This window comes from Notechis scutatus, chromosome 12 (genome assembly GCF_049901735.1).
Source record: "Notechis scutatus isolate UNSWTSFEM ecotype Mainland chromosome 12, rNotScu1.2, whole genome shotgun sequence".
NCBI classification, from domain to species: Eukaryota; Metazoa; Chordata; class Lepidosauria; order Squamata; family Elapidae; genus Notechis; species Notechis scutatus.
The window spans coordinates 723,992-739,288 of NC_142020.1; the positions used below are offsets into that span (position 1 = coordinate 723,992).

Consider the following 15,297-nt stretch of genomic DNA (forward strand, 5'->3'; position numbering starts at 1 on the left):
TCTGCCTGCCCTACAGGGAGAGCAGACTCAGGAACGGAGGCTGTGTAGCTCAAGACGACTTTTACTAAAAAAAGAAAAGGTCTGAATGGGCTTCCCTCTCCCTCTCTCTGGCCTTCTGTGAAGGGGCTCCTTTCCTGGCCCAAGCGTCTCTTGTGTGGCCGCTGCTGTGGCAGCAGCTCTTCCTCCTGTCCCCCAAGGCCTCCCCCTCTGCCCTCTAGAGCCTCCAAACAGCATTGAGTAAGCGGAGGGATCCTCTGGCGGGGAAGGCGAGGGAGACTTTAGGGTTGCCCTGAGCACAAGATCTGCTGCCGGGAGCTGGAGCCCCTTCCAGACCTGGGGGAGCCCTCGAAGCGAAGTTCCTGTGGCAGCTGACCCAGCAGAACTCCCTGCAGAGCAGCTCCAGCTTGGCTCCTCTTGTCACCCCACTCTGTGTGGCCCTGGGTCGTTTGTCAGGTTAGAGGGTGCCGGGTTGGCTTATTCTGCAGTCAGGAGGGGCTCTCCGTTCAGGTGTGCTTCCTCCCTCCCTCCCTCCCTCCTCAGATGGCGTCCCTGGTGCATCACAGCCGCTCCAACCCCACTGACACCTATCCCTCCAAGTGGATCGCTCGGCTGCGCCACATCAAGCGGCTCCGGCACAGGGTAAGGGAGGGGCCCCCATAAAGCCGCCGATGTTTGAAGCAGGTAGAGGAGCCGTGGAGTCTTGTTTCCTCACAAAAAAGGCAAACCTGTCCTGGGAGAAGCAGACTTTCCACATCTCCTGCAACACCATCCTGAACTTGCTCACTTTTAGCCCAAACCTGGGCAGCTCAGATACTGCCCTGAACAGCCACCCAACTTGCACCTCTTGTGTGGGAGGCAGAGGCCTTTGGAGTGTGGATGGCTTGACTTAAATAATTTCTATGGCTGCCCATCTGGCACCAGGGACTCTGGATGGCATGCAGAGAGCAAACCCAACCGTACGTGCAAACCGTGCGCCTGAGCCATACAGACCAGGCTAGTCCAGCGGGTGTGGGGCAGCAGCCGGGTCTTTGGGGGGGCAGGGTCTGCTGCCATGGAGACTGTGCCTTTGCAACCAGCACCTCTTTCTTCTTCCAGATCCGAGAAGAAACCCAGTTCCAAGAGGCCGGCTTCCCCAGCGTGCACCCTCCCCCGGTCCCTGCGAAAGCCTCCGCCCGTGTCCCCCAGGACCCGGCCCCCACCTACGAGACTGGGCAGAGGAAGCGCTTGATCTCCTCCGTGGACGACTTCACAGAGTTCGTGTAGGGCCGAGGCTGCCCTGCCTCAACCCCTCGGGGCACAGCAGGGCCCGTTTCCTGCCCCAGCCTCCAACTGCAGCCACTTCGGCCTCTTCTCAGACAAACGAGCCCAAGTTGCAGCTTTGTGCCCCCTTGAAGGCTGCTGGCCTGACGCACGACTCTGGCGGCTTCTCCCACCCACCAGTTCTGTAATTTAAGCTTTTTAAAGTGAAGGAAGCTCAGGCTTATGATGGTTGGCTTGAAATGGCAGAAGGAAACTCAGCCACCTGACATTCGTGTCCCCGAGGCCCCTGGTGTCCCGGTGGAGGTCCATGAAATGCGCCTGCGGTGCACTTCCACCCGTGGGGGTGATTTGCGACTCCTGTGGAGGGTTTGGTCTTGCAGGAGCTGGGGATCCCTTGGTCTCCAGAGGAAAGCCAATAGGGCAGGTGCAGGTGGGCTTGAAGCCAAGCTCCAGGAGGCCTTGGGGGCTGATCCCCAAAGGCGTTGAGAGCAAAACCTGCATCATCAGCAGCTCCCTTTCCAATAGGCTAGCAGGCCAGCGGGAAATGGGTTGTCTCCGGAGTTCAGTGGTTGGAGGTTCTGCTTGTGTGGGCAGAGGCCCTTCCCTGCCTCAGACGGCCTTTGTCTCCCTATAAACATTGGAAGAGGTCTGATGCTTTTCCCCAAAGGGGGAGATTTGGGGCCAGCAATAAAACCTCCTCCAGCTCTATTGCTTTTCTTGTCTCTCACCTTTCCTTCAATGCAGGGCCCAGTTGGGGGAGGGGAAGTTAAGCAATTGGTGGCACCTGGGCTGCCGTTGCTTCCCCAGGCCCCCTTTCAGGGGGAGAGAGGGGTCCTAGCTGCCGGCATCGGCTTCCCTTTGTGCCCATTAAAACTCTCGTCCCGTCGGTAGCGAGGCCCTGCCTGGTTCTCCTTGTTTTCTTGTCCAAATGATTAAAATCCTGGGGTTGGAAAGGGGAATCCCCAGATTATCTCAGACAAACGGCTCTTTTGCCCAAATCAGTTGTGAAGTTGTAAAGAGGGCCGTCATGTGACTGACCTCATTCTACGACCCATTGTCCACTATGGGGCACTTTTGGCCCAAACCAGAAGAGCAAACACCTATTTTCATCAAAATATACATCGCAGCCACGTGATTGGGGGACGCTGCGGATGGCCATAAATGCAGGCTGGTTACTCAGCGCCCAAAATGCAGCCCTGTGAAGGAGGAGGGGTGGGGTGGGATTGGAACCGGGTCGAAAGGGCCTTTGGGGGGGCCCTCACAGCTTTGAGTGGTTGCCAGAATTGAGGGTTCCCTGGGTCACGCACAAAGCCATTTCCAGCACAGTTGGGACAAAGGTTTGGTTCCCAGCCCGCTTAAACACCCGGGGTCCTCAAGATACGACTGTTGGGGCTTCCCCACCATGGTCGCGGGAGGCTCCCTATCCTGGCTCCCCCTGACGTCCTTCAGTGAGCGGGCATCGTTTGCATAACCTTGGTAGAAGCTGTTCTCCGGGCAGGTTCCGCTTAATGTCACCCATCCCACTTAATGAGTAGGAAAGACTCCTGGCTCATTGCTTTCCCAAGACTACGTACTTCACTGAAAGCAGGAGGAGCGAAGTGGAACCTGCCTGCTTGGCACAAAAGATGCCATCAACTTTCTCCCCTGGCCAACCTCGTGATCAGTCGGTGTCCAATTAGAAGTTCTCAGCTGGTTTAGGCTGGCCTTCTGCTTGACTGATGCATTCATTGGCTTGGCCCCCACACCGCCCTCCAACCTCTTCCATTCCCCCGTCTTTTTTTTTTTCCCCACGGACCTGTGGGTGGGGAGGAGTGCGCAACCGACATCCCTCACATGCACAGTTCACATACAGTAGGGTTTGTGCTCCAATGAGAGCCTGATGAGCTGAGGCAGTGATGCTGGCGCTGGGGAGTGGTTGCAAATACAGGGCTGGAGCTTCCCTTGCCTGTCCCTCATCTCCAGCTGTGCGGCCTGGTTCCTAACAAGCCACAGACCTGTCTCGGTCCGGGAGTTGGGAACCTCTGGCAGAGACCATTTCATCCTAGAAGCTGACAGCATTGATTCCAACTCCTTCCATCTCCGCACACGGAGCTTTATTATAACCTTCCAGAGCTGGCAACACCAACATTTCTCTACATCAAAGCAGGATCCAGTCAAGAAACATTTTGGTATATGAAACCATGTTAGTAACTCAGATTAAAACTTGAAGTAGTTTTACACAAAATGAATACTAGCAAATCTCTTTCTCGTGGTCCAGAAGGAAAGTCAGCAACAGGCACAGAAGGTACACTATTGTTATAACTCTGTAATTTTATTCAAAGATCCAAGACAAGATATTCTCCCAACTCCCACTGAGAAAAGAAGGGCCACTGTAGCACCCGTGTGCGAGTTGAGCATGTGAGACTCTCAATCCTGCTCTTGCTGTTCGTAGTGCCTGGATGGGGCTCCAGTTGTGGTTATCCACAAAGGAATGGGGTCAAGCCATCGTTTGCTGTCCTCGCACACCCAACCAAGGTGCTCTGTTATAGGGAGGGAAAGAAGACGGTTTAAGGAAGTTGCCCATGTAGAAATTGCCCATGACTGATCTCCCCATTTTCCTTCCAGCACAATAATGAAAAGAATTCCAAATGGATAGAACTGAATAAATGCTGGTTTGAAGAAAATAATATTGTTAGGTCTTCTATCAAATTATTAAAACTTGTATGTGGATGGAAATACTTTACCGAAGCTGGGAAAAGATGACCATTTTCTCACAAGGCATTGTGCCGAGGTTCAGCATCTCCATGCTTGTTAGCATTTGAAATCGTGCCAAGATCTGACTTCTTTATCCCGAGTGCTTGCGTAGTACGGTTGCCATCTCTGTTTCCAACTAGAACATAGGGGGGAAAAACTATTTACTTTATACAATGACAATCGATCTTAGAAGTCATAGAATATTGGCAGAGTTGAAAGGGGATCTAGACCCTGCTCGGGCAGCAGACCAGACCGTATGCTGTCCTTAAACGCCTCCGGGGATGAGTGATGGAGCTCCCACGATCTCTGAAGGCAAGCTGTCCCGTTGTCCTCCTCTTCTGCCTGCCCTCTGGTTCTGTGGAGAAGGGGTCCACCCCTCTTCTCTGTGACAGGTCCTCAAGTGTTGGAAGACGGCTATCATGTCACCCCAGTCCTCTTTGCGAGGCTAGTAGACATACTTCCTTCCCACAGCCATTCATCTTTATCCCTTCTGATTAGCAGTAGCTCTTCAGAATTCTAGAGAAAAGTGTCAGCACCTTTGAAAATGTTGTTTGTTTTGTGTTTTTGTTTGTTTCTGTTTTAAAAAATTGTGGCACTTGTATTTTAACTTGTTTAAAAATAAAATAAAATTGCAAAAAAAGTCAAAGTTAATTGTGGTAAAAAGTCTGTTTGGGTCAGCTGAGGCTTGTTAAAAAGTCAAGTAAAGATAGCAAGGTCTCAAGCACTATCAATGAAGAAGAAAACCAGGAGATGCCTGAAGGGGCCCATGTGGCTGAAAAGGCAGCTCCCCATTCAAGGAGGCTCCAGGGAACACAATGCTTCACCTCAAACAGGAAAGGAAAAGGGGGAAATAAACCGGGCAAGGAAGCGAAGCAAAACCCAGCAAGGATTTCTTCCACTATATCAGAAGGCAAAGGAGACGGCAGGCTCACTGCTTATTCAACACGTGGAAATTACTACGATTACTTCATTAGTATTAGCTTTTTATCCTGCCTTTTTTATGATATATATCTCAAGTACGTTGAGCGTATCTAATACTCCTGCCTCAATGCCTAGATGGCCTAGACCAGGGGTGTCCAACCTTGGCAACTTTAAGACTTGTGGACTTCAACTCCCAGAGTTCTGCTGGGAGCCAGAGCCAGCTTTGCTGGCTGAGGAACTCTGGAAGTTGAAGTCCACAAGTCTTAAAGTTGCCAAGGTTGGACACCCCTGGCCTAGACATTGGTATTTGAACACAGATCTTTTTAACATTTATATTTTATTGTGTTATACTAATTTAGATTGTGTTATACTATGTTAGTATCTCCTGCTAGTGCCATCTATGATATGCCACAGGCATTTCTTATTTTTCTTTCTTTTCTATTTCCCTTTTTCCTTTCTTTACTGCCCTTTCTACATTTTTTATTCTTTTCTATTTTTATTCTACTTGTCATAATCTTTACTAAAATTACTATTTTACAAAGAACTCTGTCCCATCAACCATAGAAACTGAAACCAGAAACTGTGGATATAAATTGCAGTGACCTGGATTTCATTTAGGTATAAGGAAAAATGTCCTATGCAACAATGGAAGTGCTGGGTGCTTATGGTTTATGGGTTTTCCACCTCTAGAAAGTTTTAAGAAGAAGTAGAATAAATACATTTCCTTCACATTGCAGAAGGCTGAATTGATTTTCATGGTCCCTTCCAGCTCTACAACTAACTTCAATTACAGCATCAAATTTAAATTTCAGATTTCTAGTGCTTGAACCAACATGAAATAATTTTAAGACTTCCAAAATTCTAGCTGATATTTTGTTCCACTGAATTTTCCTGGTTTTGGAAAATGAAATTTATCACTGCTTTATCAGTACAGGTAATCCTCACTTAACGACCATGACTGGGATTGGAAATTGTCACTAAGTGATATGGATAGTAAGATACTATCATATGCTACGGATGGACCTACAACCTCACTTATCCCACAGTCATTAAGAGAGTTCCCGTGGCTCGTTAAGTGAGACAGCACAGGACCCTGACTTGCTATTTTACCCCTGGCTTCTCCATTAACTTTGCTTGTTGGAAACCAGCTGTGAAGCAGGCAAAAGGCAGCCGGGGGACCCTGAGTCTCAATCACAGGACTGTGGGGAGGACCAGTCGCAAAGTGACTTTTTCAGTGCTGTTGTAACCGGACAATGGCTAAATGTGGTAGTCATTAAGCGAGGCGTTTCTTCAGAAGGGAAATTATTTCACAAACTTACATAGGACGGTTTCATGTGCAATTCCATGCTGGGTTAGTAAATCTGACAATTTCTGCAGATCATTAGAAAGTCGCTTATACTCCTAGGGAAAAAAAGAAGAATAACTTCACATTGATTTTACCACAAAAACAGAATAGATTTATACAAAGTCCAAGAGATACGAAACAGTAAAGTGAAGAAGCTGTGAATTCAAAAAAATTGTCTGCCTTATTTTTCAAAGAAGATTATCTTGAATTCAGCCCTCCTTAGCAAGGCAGTCCTGGGCCTTAGCCGGACAACTTTCAATTGGACCATTTCCACTGATGTCCTACATGGATTAATTGGACAGCCTACAATCACTGCCTCTGAAACAGGAAGGGGGCAGGACCCAGTCCACCACAGGGGACAGTTCGAAGAGATCCTGTACCTTGCTGCACTTTTCTACGGAGTCAAATTCCAAAGGTCGAAGTTGAGTGTCCTTCTCTTTTTTGTCTCTTGTTGATTTCAAAAGGGAGCCTTCTTCAAACAGCTCTCTCAACCTTTTCTTGTATCCCTGAAAACAAAAGTAATAGTTACTTTAATGTTTCATTTTGAAAGGCTGGTCAGATGGAGACTATCTAGAAATCCCAGGTTTATAGGCTAGATTGTTAAGGGTTTTTGTTTTCTTTTTTTAAAGAAAAGAACATTCTGGAAGAAGGCAATGGCTTAAAGTTAAAAGTTACAATTGAGGGATTGAAGCATTCAACTGGGACTTTTTATGTTTTATGTCTGCAATTTTTTATGTTTTATGTCTGCAACTTATGTTGTCATGCATTGTTTTATTCCATTACCCCCGTCAAACACAAAAATTACCTTGGTGTTTGAAAACATAAATTTTCAGATCAATGCTCCTCATTACATCATAAGTCTAACTTCCGTTGCAAATAATTAGGTATTAAGATGGAAAAGGGATACTATTTGTAAAGCAAAATACGTACACTTTTAAGTCCTTCTCCATAGATCGTGCCACTCCAGAGGAGTCTCAGTGGCTTACAATATCCAAATACAATTTTAAAATATTAAAAACGTAACAGACCCCACCAGGGGAGAAAAACCACCACAGCAATGAAAAACACAGCAGGGGGCTCCCCACCAATCTCGGCCCTGAACCCCAAGAGAGTGGGTGCCATGTCTCTCTCTGGGAGGGGCTGTTCCAGAGGCTGCGACTATCAGCCTGGTGAGGTTATCCAGGTGAATTAACTCGACTATAACGTGCAGTTCCATTAACAGAGTCTTGCAAGTCAGAAAGGCTATTCCTCCTCCAAGAAACCAGCCCAAGGAAACAGGGAGACGTGTCCCTTCTGAAACCTTGGTCCTGCCATGTTCCCACTGTGGGCTAAGCGGCCTCTTCTGATCCGAGGGCTCCCTGGCTGTGGCCCTTCCCCATCTGCCCAGGTCACTCCCACACACCATTACAGGACTTCCTTGGTCCCACACGGTGCCAACGTTTCATTGAGAGCACCGCCATTCCCCCTGGAAAATACCAAGCGGAGGCAGGGAGCCCCACAGGCAGCCAGGCCCTATTCCCTGAAGTGCTTCATGGTGATGACGAGCAACTTGAATTGCACAATTGGCAGACGAGGCAGTTCATGCAGCATGGCATAAATCTAAGTGCCTGCTACTTTCAACACTGCTAAACTGTGAGCCAACCTTCGCTTCCAGGTGGTTTCGAGGATAGCTCCATGCAGGGAGCTCTGCAAGAGGGCATGAGCAACTGGCCAACAGACGGTAGAGGAGCAGTTCAGAGAAGGATTGGCCAAGGGTCTAAGGAGAGGAGCCAGAAAGGAGGCCAACACCCTGAAAGAGCTCTTCTGTATCAGCTCTTCTGTGTAATAATGGATGCCCAACTGGAAGAGTTCAGGCCGGGAAGGGGAGAAGAACCTGCAGCCCAGCTTCCCCATGCCTCTCCTGCCAGTGGCTCTCTTGGAATAAGCCTGCAAGTAGGAGCAGCCAAGAGATCCCTGTCATCAGGACAGAAGCAGAAAAGAAGGGATCAGGGCCTGTGCTTTTACCAGGGAGCCTCTGGACACTAGATCACGACTAGTGAAAATGCAAAAATTTGACACAGCAATGAAAGGAAGAACCTGTGAATCAAGGGAGCGCATGGCAGGAATAGCTAACACCCTGGAAGACAGGCTCAAGATCCAGATGGATCTTGACAGACTTGAACACTATCTAACAAAATGAAATTCAGAGTAGAGAAAAGTAAAGTCCTACACTTAGGCAAGAAAAACCAAAAGGATACATATAGACTGGGTAAAACCAGGCTTAAAAGCAGTAACTCTGAGAGGGATCTTGGAGTCTTAGTGGACAACCAGTTAAATAGGAGACAGCAGTGTGTGATGGCAGCCAAAACAAAAACAAAAAACAGCATGGCTGGTTTAGTGAAGAGAAGGACAGGATAGCAGTGTTCCAATACTTGAGGGGCTGCCACAGCGATGAAGGGGTCAAGCTATTCTCCAAAGAACCTCAAGGCCAGACAAGGAATGATGGATGGGAACTGAACAAGGAGAGATTCAACCTAGAAATAAGGAGGAATTTTCTGGCAATAAGAACAATCCACCCATGGAACAGAAGCTGCCTTCTGAAGTTGAGGGAGCTTCATCCCTGGAGGCTTTCAAGACGAGACTGGATTGTCCTCTGTCAGAAATGGTGTGCAGGGTCTCCTGCTTGGACTGGATGACCCACAAGGTCCCTTCCAACTCTGTTAATCAGACCATTGGGAGCAAACAAGCATATTTAATTACTCCTATTATGGTTACTGTAGATTCCAAGCAGAAGATGAAACTTTCTGCTCTTGTAGACTCAGAGGCAACCACTCATTTCACAAGTATAGAAACAGTACAGCAACTAAAGCGACTTTCTCTAGAAAGCCCAATGATAGTTGAGACACTTGGCAGGCAGCCACTAAGAGCAGGCTGACGTTGCAGCACCTGGCTCCTATGCAGGGGACAAGCAAAGATCACACGGAGTTCCTAACACTCTGCGTAGCTGCCTCCTTGCATCTTAGCAATAGAGTGGCTTCAGCTGCACAATCGAGATGCAGATCCCCATTCCCTGCTCCTCAATTCAGCATCATCACATACAAGCAGCACAAGTGCACCCCCAGCACAAAACTAGGGTCTCCTCTAGGCCTCTTGCCCCACCTACTGTCGCTTTTCTGGCCACCCCCTCATGTCTGTCTCTCTGCCCCGTCTGGGAATATCTTTTTCACATACCATCCCAAGCGCCCCTCCCACAACAGCCAATAAGTCACTATAAACAAGGCAGCTGGGTGTCATCAGCAGACAAGGGGGGGGGGTGTAGAAATAGCAGCATTTTACTGGCCTTATGGAAGCCCAAATATGAGTTATTATTCGTATTTGTTGGGTTCATTCCGACTTTCTCTTTCTTTTTTCAGCGCTTAACAACTCATACAGTTAGTTCCCAGGGATTTCAGTGCACTTAATCCAGGCCTCTATGGCTTACATTAAACAAGTTGAGGCAATACATGCAGTGTGTGTGTGTGTGTGTGTATACCCACCCAGCCACTCACACACATATATTGCTCAATATGAGAGTCACAGAATTTATTAATCCATCTTTACCTTTTTTTAAAAATCAGAAGCTGAAGAGGGCTAAATCTGGATGGATACAACCAAAGAATCCGAAAGCTTAAGGCTGGACTGGTAAATTAACACAAAAGAGTGGTTGGCAGTCAGTAGAAGACCAGGCTCACATTATTATCAAGGAAACTGCAGCTCCCCCTTTTATAATACTATTTGTCCCCCACACGGATATGTCAGTGAACCTGATAAAGCTGTTCTTGACTGGTATAACAAAAAACACACCCACCTGTTTTGTAATTAACTCATCATAAAGCAACTGCTCAACTTCATCCCACTTTCTCTGAAGATCTTCAGGCAAGGTTGGATAGACTGTAGAGGAAAACATGATCGTACTTTGAGTTCTCTCTGAACTACCCTTCCCCAAAGATTAAGTTCAGAGAGGCAGAGGATTACAATGCAAGCACTTTCACCATTCGTTTGCTGCTATTAAATACTGCTGTCAGCCACATCCTTGCTGGCTGAGAGAACATGAATGAGTGAAAACGAAGATGTTTGGGGAGAAGAGGAATCTTCTCCATACTGACTTGAAAGCACACACACAATTGTGGAACCAATTAATGAGGAGTACAGAGCTAACACTGTAAATGGAATTTTATTACATTTCCATGCTGCTCATGTTGCTGATACAGCAACTCTGCACAGCTTACAGTCTAATAAAAACTTTAAAAAATAATTAAAATTAGAAAAAAATGTATAGAAAATTTGAAAACCAAGGAACCCCTATTACTGAGCTACAAATATTCTCCTTTATGAGCCATGGTGATGCAGTGGTTTGAGTGCAGTACTGCAGGCTCCTTCTGCTGACTGCCGGCTGCCTGCAATTTGGCAGTTTGAATCCCACCAGGCTCCAGGTTGACTCAGCCTTCTGAGGTGGGTAAAATGAGGACCCAGATTTTTGGGGCCAATAGGCTGACTCTGCAAACCGCACAGAGAGGGATGGAAAGCACTGTGAAGCAGTATATAAGTTTAAGTGCTATTGCTTTATTGGAATCAATTCTGTGCTTGCTATTATATAATTATTAAAATTGTTTTCATTGCTGTCACTAAAAATGTCCTTATTGTTTAGCATTGGTAAACATTATTGCTACTTCTACTTTATTAGTAAACAGTAAATTATGTATAAAGTATCTACTGGCCACCATCACAGTTACTAGCACCTCAACTGTCCAGGCATCTTTATTATGAGCACTCAGAAAGAATCATTAATACTCAACTAGCCATAGGTTCTGGAAGAAATTCTCCTCAATAAAACACTGATTTGACTCCATTTAATTCTGCAGCTTAAAACAAGGGGAAAAAACCCCAAGAGCGAGCAACTCATGTTAGTGGTTAAGAGCTGGTTAGAGCCGTAAAAGGCCTATCCGAAAGCCTCCTGTCAGAAGAAGCTCTGCAAGGGCCCAGAGGAAGAGTCTCCTCCGCAAGGTCTCCTCTGCTTTCAGCCCAGCAATACAGGGCAGCAGTCAGTGAGGGAATGTCACTAGTGACTTAAAGGGGCAAAGAAGATGCACCAAACTCTGGCTTATCATGTCAAGGGACTTTAGAGGCCACATTAAAACAGTTTCTAATCAATCTGGGGCCATTTTTGTTTGTTTTCTTTTTCTAAGTGTGAGCTATTATAAAAATGATAGTCCTCAATTGTCTTTTATTTAGGAAAACCAGACAGAACCCTTCCTCCCAAAGCCTGGTTTCCAGACTCTTGAAATGGGCTTTGACCAAGATAAATCAGCATGTATCTTACAACAATCTTCACCCCTTTCTGGTGAAAAGGGGCAACTCTGGGTGCCAACGAAGTCTACAGTTGCCATCAGCTTAGCAGGCCCAGGGGACTTGTTAGAAAACTTTGTATCAAAAAGCAAGGCTAATCTACAGAAACCCTTAGTTCTTGGGATCATGACATAGCAAGAAATGTTTGGGAACAAAAAATAGTTTGATATAATGGACTTATTGAACATATACAATGTCAAGATTGCAATATAAATTGCATTGTTTCAGTTTTCTGCTTTTAATCCAAAGAAGGAATTATTTTCTCACCTAAAAGAGAATGTGGGTGACAAACAAGTGGAGTTTCAAATGTAAGAGAATAAACACAAGTGCTTGGTTCAGATACTTGAGCCAATCTATTGTTTTTTCCACATACAAGAAGTACCTGTAAAGCAGAGATTTGAGAACTTACAAACAGAATTCATAAATTTAACTAATTCCCCTAAATCACATACCAGTAAAGAGAGACCTAATATAATCTGCTCAATGAATATTTGACAGATAAGGAGAAACATTCTATGTATTACAGCTAAGCTGTTGCAAACTTATTCAGTGATGAATAATATATTTACATCCTAAATAAATAAAGTATAACTAACTAGATTATACAAAAATAATGTTTGTTGAAATATGAAGTGAAGTATTGAACTAGGAGCAAGCAGGCTCAGAATCTAGTCCATTCTCAGCTGCAAAGCTCATTGGGTAACTCTCGGCTAGTTCTATTCTCAGCTCACCTTACCTTCACAGGATTATTACAAGAAAAAATACCAGGTGGTGACAGTAATATGCTGCTTAAATTGCTTGTAAAAGGCAGGATACAAATCAAATAAATAATCTAGAATGGAAAAATATGTTGGCTTCTTTATTATGTCAAATTCTTTACCTTTGTTTCTCTATTTTTTGGTCCGCAAGAATCTCCTTCTCTCATCCACATACCAACAAAAGTGTTGTTTTCAATTTCCCATTCATGCCAGATTCTAGGAAATTAGAATAATATACTTCAGATATTTCAAAGGCCACTGGCAGTTTGATTTCAAGCCCAATTTTAGAACAGTCTGCTTAGATCACCCTTTTACTGAATCAGGAATCAGGATCAAGCCTTTGTTTATTCATCTGGATCTCTCTTTGATACTAAAAAACAATTGTATCATTTTAGCAGGTTTACTTCCACTCATAGATGCTGATTTTAGAAAGGAATACTAATAAGAGCTACTCTTTGTATCTGCAAATTTAAAGAGTCTTGCAGTGTTTTATCTTATATAGTACCCAGAGCAGGAAAATATAGCATTAATCCAAGAATCAGAAGTGAAGTGCAGTTGACATTTGATGCTTCTCCATTTCATTTATATGAAGTCATACTGTAGAAATATTGAATTTAGGGATGTAAATCGTAATAGGCCAAATTGACTTGCAACTTAGATTTGTCTGATTAATCTCCCCTTAGTTCAAGGAGCACAAAACATCTTCTCACTGTTATGAAAATTAGCAATGCACTTTATTGTGCAAAATCCTTAAAATGGATAGTTCTCCTGAAGAGAGAAAAGAAGGGAAGTCTAGAAATTCAAAGTTCTTTTGACAGCACCATCCCTTAAGACAGGGGATTTACTTCTAGAATCCTCCATTCCCTAATTGGCTGTTGACCTTCTGTCAGAAGTACAGATGAAAACACTACCTGTGCTCCTATCTCTTTGGCTTCCATGCATTGCTCCTCATAGTCTCTTGATACTGTTTTCAGGCTCATTTGCCCCAACGTGAAAGATGATATAATAATTGGTGGGCTTAATTAATTTTCATCTGGTACTGTTTTAAAACACTGCCTTCAGCCCTGGCTTTCTAACGGACTTTTTCCAAACAACCTTTTGCCATTTGTAGCTGCAACCATATTTGCAAAAACTGTCTTCCCGCCACAATTCCTACCCCTCACTTCCACTTGAGTGTTTGGGTAGTTGGTTACATTACACAACCCCATGAATTACATCCCTAAAAATGACTGATTATACAAAACAGAATAACACAGTTGGAAGGGATCTTGGAGGTCTTCTAGTCCAACCTCTGTTCAAACAGGACTCTATACCATTTTAGAAAAATGGGTTGTCTAATCCTTTCTTTAAAAAGCCTCCAGTGATGGAGCACCCACAATTTCTAAAGGCAAGCTGTAACACCGACTAGCTGTCAGGAAATTCCTCCTTAGTTCTAAGTTGCTTCTCTCCTTGATTAGTTTCCATCCATTCATTGCTCCATTTCCTGGTTTCAGGTGCTTTGCAGAATAGTTGAAACCTGCCCCCTTTCCAAAAATGACAGACCTTTACTCTGAAATAATATAACTTAATTCAGGTTTGCTTTAATTAAATCAAATGGGTTCTGGATACCTAAATGAGCAATGAGTACATGTTTGGTAATTATCAACCAGTAGCTTTAATTTATCCTCTTTAGGCGAAGCCACACATACCTATATTCATTCTTAAGCTGGGGAAAAAAGATAGCTGTTAGCTATTGACCAATCTCATAGTCTTAAAACTATCACTTCCCCTCAGCCTCATTATAAAACTAAGTATTCTTTTACAGGTAGCAAACTTACATGAGATGAAACTGTAGAACATGCTTAGGAAATGTAGAAGTCATGGTGTTATTCTGTATCGTTTCCATGCAATGTTTCTATCTTATCATTTTATCATCATCAAACTGGGAATTTTAAGCATCCCTTTAAACCAGGGGTCTTCAAACGTGGCAGCTTTAAGACTTGTGGACTTCAATTCCCAGAATTCCTCCTCCAGTCAATGTCAGCTCGGGAATTCTGGGAGTTGAAGTCCACAAGTCTTAAAGCTGCCACATTTGGAGACCTTCTGCCTGAGACAGACAACAGGGAAGAGACGGGGGGCTGTGGAGCTGGATCCTTGCTTACCCGAGAATCCCGCTGTAGGCATTCCACCGGAACGTTTGCTCGTGTTGGGTGACGTTATAAAATGGGCAGAACTCGTATTTATACCTGGAATTTCAAAACAAGCCAGAGATTTATCTCCAGTTTTTAGAAGGTTTTTTAAAACGCACGTCCGGCTAAAGCCTTACTTACGTAGATTCCACGTAACCAAAGCACCTGCCCGCCAGCCTAAGAAGATGCTCGGGCCCTGGAGAAGGAAGCGGTTTAAAACCCATGAGGGATTCCGCAAAAGGCCGGGCTCGAAGTGACTCTGCAGCTCGGGACCCTCCCCCCGCCCGGCTCACCTGAGACCGGGGAGGGCGCCGCTTTGGGCTGGAGCCGGTTGGAAGGAGGCAGGAAGGGGTTGTTCAGCCTTCTCGGGGGAGGGGAGACAGAAAGAGAAGCCTTCAGAACCGCGGGGGCGAGGACCAAGCGCCGCCCAAGCCCGCAAGGCCGAGGGCCGCCCTGCCCGCCGCCGCCTCACCCGAAGCTGTTGGGCTCCTCCACCACCTTCATCTTCCCGGCGGCCGCGAGTCCTGGAAAAGGGCGAGAGAGAGAGCGAGAGAGACGGGCAGCCACGGCGGAGGCCCCGGCAGCGCCTGGAAGGCAGGACGGGCATCTCCTCACCTCCCGCCAGCAGCAGCAGCAGCAGCAGCAGCAGAGGAAGCGGCCGGGGAGCCGGAGCGGCCGCCGCCTCTCCCCGCGGGGTCCCAGGCCGCCATCTTTCCGCCTCCGGAAGCCGCAGCGCGTTCTCTTCCGG

The 15,297-nt window shown here is 45.9% G+C and overlaps 2 protein-coding genes across 10 annotated transcripts in view; one reads left to right on the forward strand and one right to left on the reverse strand.

Moving 5' to 3' along the window:
• Positions 1-1,968, forward strand: part of TSC2 (TSC complex subunit 2) — a 55,047-nt gene extending 53,079 nt beyond the window's left edge. For all 9 annotated transcript variants that reach the window (XM_087973072.1, XM_087973075.1, XM_087973074.1 and 6 more), the window contains 2 exons: positions 541-639; positions 1,096-1,968. In XM_087973072.1, the coding sequence (XP_087829198.1) occupies positions 541-639; positions 1,096-1,263 (267 nt within the window). In that variant the 3' untranslated portion in view covers positions 1,264-1,968. The remainder of the gene's footprint in view (positions 1-540; positions 640-1,095) is intronic.
• A 1,582-nt stretch (positions 1,969-3,550) lies between these two features.
• Positions 3,551-15,289, reverse strand: GNPTG (N-acetylglucosamine-1-phosphate transferase subunit gamma). Its single transcript, XM_087973083.1, has 11 exons — positions 15,165-15,289; positions 15,022-15,073; positions 14,843-14,910; positions 14,691-14,745; positions 14,523-14,606; positions 12,504-12,597; positions 11,891-12,005; positions 10,086-10,168; positions 6,640-6,765; positions 6,234-6,315; positions 3,551-4,129 (listed from the first exon to the last, which is right to left on the reverse strand). Exons 2-11 carry the CDS (start codon positions 15,051-15,053, stop codon positions 4,011-4,013), a joined length of 858 nt encoding a protein of 285 aa, XP_087829209.1. The 5' UTR covers positions 15,054-15,073; positions 15,165-15,289; the 3' UTR covers positions 3,551-4,010.
• Between the last annotated feature and the right edge of the window lie 8 nt (positions 15,290-15,297).